This window comes from Oncorhynchus kisutch, linkage group LG16 (genome assembly GCF_002021735.2).
Source record: "Oncorhynchus kisutch isolate 150728-3 linkage group LG16, Okis_V2, whole genome shotgun sequence".
In the NCBI taxonomy this organism is placed as follows: Eukaryota; Metazoa; Chordata; class Actinopteri; order Salmoniformes; family Salmonidae; genus Oncorhynchus; species Oncorhynchus kisutch.
Window position 1 is genome coordinate 2,949,270 of NC_034189.2, and position 8,435 is coordinate 2,957,704.

Below are 8,435 nucleotides of genomic sequence, written 5' to 3' on the forward strand. Positions count from 1 at the left end.
TATAGCATAGGTTATTGTTACTCATTGTGGATTTACTCCTCCTTTTATTATTGTCTACTGTTTCTCTAGTCTACTCCTGTTGTTATTATTGTCTACTGTTTCTCTAGTCTACTCCTGTTGTTATTATTGTCTACTGTTTCTCTAGTCTACTCCTGTTGTTATTATTGTCTACTGTTTCTCTAGTCTACTCCTGTTGTTATTATTGTCTACTGTTTCTCTAGTCTACTCCTGTTGTTATTATTGTCTACTGTTTCTCTAGTCTACTCCTGTTGTTATTATTGTCTACTGTTTCTCTAGTCTACTCCTGTTGTTATTATTGTCTACTGTTTCTCTAGTCTACTCCTGTTGTTATTATTGTCTACTGTTTCTCTAGTCTACTCCTGTTGTTATTATTGTCTACTGTTCTCTAGTCTACTCCTGTTGTTATTATTGTCTACTGTTTCTCTAGTCTACTCCTGTTGTTATTATTGTCTACTGTTTCTCTAGTCTACTCCTGTTGTTATTATTGTCTACTGTTTCTCTAGTCTACTCCTGTTGTTATTATTGTCTACTGTTTCTCTAGTCTACTCCTGTTGTTATTATTGTCTACTGTTTCTCTAGTCTACTCCTGTTGTTATTATTGTCTACTGTTTCTCTAGTCTACTCCTGTTGTTATTATTGTCTACTGTTTCTCTAGTCTACTCCTGTTGTTATTATTGTCTACTGTTTCTCTAGTCTACTCCTGTTGTTATTATTGTCTACTGTTTCTCTAGTCTACTCCTGTTGTTATTATTGTCTACTGTTTCTCTAGTCTACTCCTGTTGTTATTATTGTCTACTGTTTCTCTAGTCTACTCCTGTTGTTATTATTGTCTACTGTTTCCTCTAGTCTACTCCTGTTGTTATTATTGTCTACTGTTTCTCTAGTCTACTCCTGTTGTTATATTGGTCTACTGTTTCTCTAGGTCTACTCCTGTTGTTTACCAAGGCCTGTAAATAACCTTTCACTGTTACAAGCATGTGACAAATAACATTTTATTTGATTTGTGAGCAGGTGTATGTGTGTGTGTGTGTGTATGTGTGGTGTGTGTGTGTGTGTGTGTGTGTGTGTGTGTGTGTGTGTGTGTGTGTTGTGTGTGTGTGTGTGAGTTAATATATGTGTGTGTAATGTGTGTGTGTGTGAGTTAATATATGTGTGTGTTAATGTGTGTGTGTGTGTGTGTTAATGTGTGTGTGTGTGTGTGTGTGTGTGTGTCTGTCTCCTACCTCTAGCTGTATACTCCCAGCCTTCTTCTTCAGTTCGTCACACTTCCTGAACTTACAGATCTGATGACCTGTCTTCCTGTTTCTACAGGCTGAACAGACCCCACAGTTAATCAGTCTTCTGCAGGGGGCACACACTCCACACCGCTTCCTCTTCCTCTTGGAGGCTCCTGACCCCTGACCCCCAGAGGTCATCCCCGGGGAAGTCGAGGGGCAGGGGGAGGAGTTAGTCTGGTTGGCGTGGTGGCAGTCCGATAGCATCTGGTTGTGGTTGGTCGCCATCTGGAAGTGGGAGGAGTCTGGAATGTTGACGCCATTGTGCGACCCCATCGCCATGACGATGACCCCGGGTGGTAACCCCAACATTCCAGCGGGGAAGTTGGGCATGTTGACCCCGTTGGCTCCTCCTCCTCCATTGCAGCTGCTGTTGCGATCTGATAGGCTGAGCATGTCCTGGTGGGTGTGGCCTTGTTTTGTCATGTGATCGGTGGACGTGTAGCCTGACAGGAAGTTGTTATTCCCGTGGTGATGATGTGTTTCCTGTCCCTGTGAGGAGGAGGCGTGTCCTCCGTGCTGCTTCCCCTCACCGCCGGTCCGGTGGGGGTGGGGCTGCATGTGCGTTGCCAAGGGCGACGGGTGCGTTGTGGGAGGAGCCAGGGGTGTGGCCTGATGTACGGGAGGTTTACGCCCCCACAGCATCGCCGCTGCATTGATGTTCATGTTGACGTTGTCATGGCAGCCCCAAGGCGTCACTCCCGCTACGCCAAGCCTGCCGCCGGGGAACATGGGAGGAGTGATTCGGGCGAGCTTGGCCGACTGAGGGAAATTCATGCTGTTAACAGCGTTCATGTTCACGTTAGTTTTAGCATAGAAGTTAGCGAAAGATCGGTATCGCTCCATCTCAGCCGTATAGTCCAAGACCGGGGTTAGACCACAACCGTCCATGGTGACCGCACAGCACTGAACGTGGTGGTTGTGACCGTTTGTGGTTGTGGTTGAGGAGTGGCTGTGAACGCTATGGTTCTATTGACTAGGACTGTTCTCTACACCACTAGACCTGGTTAGACCGTTCTCTATACCTCTAGACCTGGTTAGACCGTTCTCTACACCACTAGACCTGGTTAGACCGTTCTCTACACCACTAGACCTGGTTAGACTGTTCTCTACACCACTAGACCTGGTTAGACCGTTCTCTACACCACTAGACCTGGTTAGACCGTTCTCTACACCACTAGACCTGGTTAGACCGTTCTCTCCACCACTAGACCTGGTTAGACCGTTCTCTATACCACTAGACCTGGTTAGACCGTTCTCTACACAGATGGACCTGGTTAGACCGTTCTCTACACCACTAGACCTGGTTAGACCGTTCTCTATACCACTAGACCTGGTTAGACCGTTCTCTACACAGATGGACCTGGTTAGACCATTCTCTACACCACTAGACCTGGTTAGACTGTTCTCTACACCACTAGACCTGGTTAGACCTTTCTCTACACCACTAGACCTGGTTAGACTGTTCTCTACACAGATGGACCTGGTTAGACCGTTCTCTATACCACTAGACCTGGTTAGACCGTTCTCTATACCACTAGACCTGGTTAGACCGTTCTCTACACAGATGGACCTGGTTAGACCGTTCTCTATACCACTAGACCTGGTTAGACCGTTCTCTATACCACTAGCCCTGGTTAGACCGTTCTCTACACCACTAGACCTGGTTAGACCGTTCTCTCCACCACTAGACCTGGTTAGACCGTTCTCTATACCACTAGACCTGGTTAGACCGTTCTCTACACAGATGGACCTGGTTAGACCGTTCTCTATACCACTAGACCTGGTTAGACCGTTCTCTACACCACTAGACCTGGTTAGACCGTTCTCTACACCACTAGACCTGGTTAGACTGTTCTCTATACCACTAGACCTGGTTAGACTGTTCTCTACACCACTAGACCTGGTTAGACTGTTCTCTACACCACTAGACCTGGTTAGACTGTTCTCTACACCACTAGACCTGGTTAGACTGTTCTCTATACCACTAGACCTGGTTAGACCGTTCTCTATACCACTAGACCTGGTTAGACTGTTCTCTATACCACTAGACCTGGTTAGACCGTTCTCTACACCACTAGACCTGGTTAGACTGTTCTCTATACCACTAGACCTGGTTAGACTGTTCTCTACACCACTAGACCTGGTTAGACTGTTCTCTACACCACTAGACCTGGTTAGACCGTTCTCTACACAGATGGACCTGGTTAGACCGTTCTCTACACTACTAGACCTGGTTAGACCGTTCTCTACACCACTAGACCTGGTTAGACCGTTCTCTACACAGATGGACCTGGTTAGACCGTTCTCTATACAGATGGACCTGGTTAGACCGTTCTCTGCACCACTAGACTTGGTTAGACTGTTCTCTACACAGATGGACCTGGTCAGATCGAACATGACAACAGGGAACCCGATTGGAGAAAGTGCCGTTGTGGTCAGTTACAGGTCCCGTCACTCTGGTCACGTTGTGGTCAGTTTCAGGTCCCGTCAATCTGGTCACGTTGTGGTCAGTTTCAGGTCCCGTCACTCTGGTCACGTTGTGGTCAGATTCAGGTCCCGTCACTCTGGTCACGTTGTGGTCAGTTTCAGGTCCCGTCTCTCTGGTCACGTTGTGGTCAGTTTCAGGTCCCGTCTCTCTGGTCACGTTGTGGTCAGTCTCTGGTCCCGTCACTCTGGTCACGTTGGTTAGTCTGGAGGAGAGTTAACCCTTTATGGTCTCAGCAGACCTCACTGGAGGAGAGTTAACCCTTTATGGTCTCAGCAGACCTCACTGGAGGAGAGTTAACCCTTTATGGTCTCAGCAGACCTCACTGGAGGAGAGAAACAGAGAGAAAAGAAAATAAGCATTTTAATGCTCAACTTTACATACGTTATATAGACATACAGTATATACAACAATAAAATATGCATATTCATCCACGTTGAATTTATAAATGGGTTAAATACATCTGGACTATCTTAATGTTAGCAAGGATCTATTTTTCATCTTGACCTTTATTTAACTAGGCAGTTAAGAACAAATTCTCATTTTCAATGACGGTCTAAGGAACAGTGGGTTAGCTGCCTTGTTCAGGGGCAGCACGACAGATTTTTACCTTGTCAGCTCGAGGATTTGATCTTCCAACCTTTCGGTTATTAGCCCAATGCTCTAAACACTAGTCTACCTGCCGCCCTTATCCACTGTCTAGTTTGACCTGGCTATATCCTGTCTAGTTTGACCTGACTATATCCTGTCATAGTTTGACCTGGCTATATCCTGTCTAGTTTGACCTGACTATATCCTGTCTAGTTTGACCTGACTATATCCTGTCCAGTTTGACCTGGCTATATCCTGTCTAGTTTGACCTGACTATATCCTGTCTAGTTTGACCTGGCTATATCCTGTCATAGTTTGACCTGACTATATCCTATCATCTTCTTCTCTTTCTGCAATACCTCATCCTCCTTTCTGTTCCTCCCTGGCCCCTCAAAACTTTCCCTCAAACCTCTCTCTCTCAGGGTTTCTGGTTTCAGTGCTCTCACTCTCCTCTACACCCCCATCTCTCTATTTCTCTCTCTCTCTCTCTAATGGACAAATCTGATATGTTACAGGAATGTTCTTGTGACAACAGTAAAATAACTTCCCCTGCACCAAGCCCAGAGAGTGTGTGTTTCTGTGTGAGTGTGATAAGATTCATTGGTTTGGATCAATATTTGATGTACTCATCAGTGACGAACTCTTCAGATTTGTGTCAATGCATCCTCTAAATTATATGTAAAAAGAATTATCTTAGAATCAATCTATATGACGCTGTGTGTGTGTGGGGGGGGGGGCATCATCATCATGCCGCCGGGGACCAAATTACTTCATCATCATGAGACAGGTCCTGTGACCAGATGACCTCATCATCATGAGACAGGTCCTGTGACCAGATAACCCCATTATCATCATCAGACATGTCCTGCAACCAGATGACCTCATCATCATGAGACAGGTCTTGTGACCAGGTGATCATCATGAGACAGGTCATGTGACCAGATGACCTCATCATCATGAGACAGGTCCTGTGACCAGGTGATCATCATGAGACAGGTCCTGAGACCAGGTGATCATCATGAGACAGGTCCTGAGACCAGGTAATCATCATGAGACAGGTCCTGAGACCAGATGACCTCATCATCATGAGACAGGTCCTGAGACCAGATGATCATCATGAGACAGGCCCTGTGACCAGGTGATCATCATGAGACAGGTTCTGAGACCAGGTGATCATCATGAGACAGGTCCTGAGACCAGGTGATCATCATGAGACAGGTCCTGTGACCAGGTGATCATCATGAGACAGGTCCTGAGACCAGGTGATCATCATGAGACAGGTCCTGAGACCAGATGACCTCATCATCATGAGACAGGTCCTGAGACCAGGTGATCATCATGAGACAGGTCCTGTGACCAGGTGATCATCATGAGACAGGTCCTGTGACCAGGTGATCATCATGAGACAGGTCCTGTGACCAGGTGATCATCATGAGACAGGTCCTGTGACCAGGTGATCATCATGAGACAGGTCCTGTGACCAGGTGATCATCATGAGACAGGTCCTGTGACCAGGTGATCATCATGAGACAGGTCCTGTGACCAGGTGATCATCATCATGAGACAGGTCCTGTGACCAGGTGAACATCATGAGACAGGTCCTGTGACCAGGTGATCATCATGAGACAGGTCCTGTGACCAGATGACCTCATCATCATGAGACAGGTCCTGTGACCAGGTGATCATCATGAGACAGGTCCTGAGACCACATTACCTCATGAGACAGGTTCTGAGACCAGGTGATCATCATGAGACAGGTCCTGAGACCAGATGACTTCATCATCATGAGACAGGTCCTGTGACCAGATGACCTCATCATCATGAGACAGGTCCTGCGACCAGATGACCTCATCATCATGAGACAGGTCCTATGACCAGATGACCTCATCATCATGAGACAGGTCCTGTGACCAGATGACCTCATCATCATGAGACAGGTCCTGTGACCAGATGACCTTATCATCATGAGAAAGGTCCTGTGACCAGATGACCTCATCATCATGAGACAGGTCCTGTGACCAGATGACCTCATCATCATGAGACAGGTCCTGTGACCAGATGACCTTATCATCATGAGAAAGGTCCTGTGACCAGATGACCTCATCATCATGAGACAGGTCCTGTGACCAGATGACCTCATCATCATGAGACAGGTCCTGAGGAAATAAAAGAGCGAATTCATTCCATCATCAAACTGTTCCAGACAGACCGGTCTATAAAATGACTGGTTTCCTCTCATGTCTCTACTCTCTCCTCGTCTCTCTATCACTCTGTCACTCTTTCTCGCTCTCTCGCTCTCTCTCCTTTTCTCTTTTCTCTCTTTCTCTCTCTGTGTGTGTGTGTGTGTGTGTGTGTGTGTGTGAGTGTGTGTGTGTGTGTGTGTGTGTGTGTGTGTGTGTGTGTGTGTGTGTGTGTGAGGCCCGTTGCCCCCAGGGCTAGAGCTAATTCCCCTCTCTGTCTGTTCAGATGGCAGGCAGCCTGAGCGGTGGAAGGTCACCAGCTGAGGAAATTGAACCTCCCCAGCGAGCCAACCCCCCCCATCTCTCTCTCTCTCTCTCTCTCTCTGGTACAACACCGTAAAGACAGACAGCATGCAGCTATAGAGAAGCAATGTGTGAAAGAAGATGGACGCTGTTACCTACTCACCGGGTCCCGGAGGGGAGAGGAGGCGGGAAGCGTGGAGCAGCATGTCTGTCTCTGTCTGGCAGGGAGCAGCAACGAGGAGGAGAGGAGGAAAGGGAGGGGGGGCTGCCTCTCCTCTGTAAACCAAACGGAGGAAAATGGGTTGAAGTCTCCAGCGCCGTGGCGACCTGTGGGGCTAGCAGGAGAAAAACAAGGGGATAATAATGAATAATGGCGGAGAGACGGGAGGGAGGGCAGACTGATAAGGCGCGCGCTGTGCCTTCCGTGCGTCCTCGAAGACGAGCCGTGAGTGACGGGAGGGGAGGAGGACGGGAGGGGGGGGGCACGCGACGGTGACGGTATAACAGGGCTCCTCCCGGGGCGCTCGCGGTGGAGAGGAGAGGGGGGATGGAGGAGAGGGGGGAGGTGTTATTGTGTGGGCGAGGAGAGTGTTCGTTTCAGCTCATTTGGCTCAGCTCGCGCCCTCCCGTGTCTCTGTCTGTCTGTCGCTGCGTGAAGGCTGATTGGTGCAAGGTGAGGAATGGATGAACCCCAGCCGATCATTGGCTAAGAATCACTATAGAGACATCAGAGAGAGTTGGAGGGAGAGAGATAGGGGAAAAGAAAAGAGAGAGGTGAGGAGAGGAGAGGAGAGAAAGAGAGGGGGAAAGAGACTGAGAGAGGTGATGAGAGAAAGAGAGGTGAGGAGAGAAAGAGAGGTGAGGAGAGAAAGAGAGGTGATGAGAGAAAGAGAGTTGAGGAGAGAAAGAGAGGTGAGGAGAGAAAGAGAGGTGAGGAGAGAAAGAGAGGTGAGGAGAGAAAGAGAGGTGATGAGAGAAAGAGAGGTGAGGAGAGAAAGAGAGGTGAGGAGAGAAGAGAGGTGAGGTGAGGAGAGAAAGGAGAGGTGAGGAGAGAAAGAGAGGTGAGGAGAGAAAGAGAGGTGAGGAGAGAAAGAGAGGTGATGAGAGAAAGGGAGGTGAGGAGAGAAAGAGAGGTGAGGAGAGAAAGAGAGGTGAGGTGAGGAGAGAAAGGAGAGGTGAGGAGAGAAAGAGAGGTGAGGAGAGAAAGAGAGGTGAGGAGAGAAAGAGAGATGATGAGAGAAAGAGAGAGGTGAGGAGAGAAAGAGAGATGATGAAAGAGAGGTGATGAGAGAAAGAGAGGAGGAAAGGGACAGAGAGAGGTGAGGAGAGAAAGAGAGGTGAGGAGAGAAAGAGAGGTGAGGAGAGAAAGAGAGGAGGAAAGAGACAGAGAGAGCTGAGGAGAGAAAGAGAGAGGTGAGGAGAGAAAGAGAGGTGATGAGAGAAAGAGGTCAGGAGAGAAAGAGAGAGGGAAAGGGACAGAGAGCGGTGAGGAGAGAAAGAGAGGTGAGGAGAGAAAGAGAGATGAGGAGAGACAGAGAGAGGTGAGGAGAGAAAGAGAGGTGATGAGAGAAAGAGAGG

The 8,435-nt window shown here is 48.1% G+C and overlaps 1 protein-coding gene across 2 annotated transcripts in view; it reads right to left on the reverse strand.

Moving 5' to 3' along the window:
- The window catches only part of LOC109885038 (mucin-19), a 36,091-nt gene extending 28,762 nt beyond the window's left edge, over positions 1–7,329 (reverse strand). Inside the window, exons 1-2 of one of the 2 annotated variants that reach the window (XM_020476910.2) lie at positions 7,021–7,313; positions 1,245–4,108 (exon numbers count right to left, since the gene is read on the reverse strand). In XM_020476910.2, the coding sequence (XP_020332499.1) occupies positions 1,245–2,186 (942 nt within the window). In that variant the 5' untranslated portion in view covers positions 2,187–4,108; positions 7,021–7,313. Of the gene's footprint in view, positions 1–1,244; positions 4,109–7,020 lie in introns of those variants that run through there. The other variant, XM_031791580.1, reaches the window with a different exon arrangement.
- Positions 7,330–8,435: the final 1,106 nt, after the last annotated feature.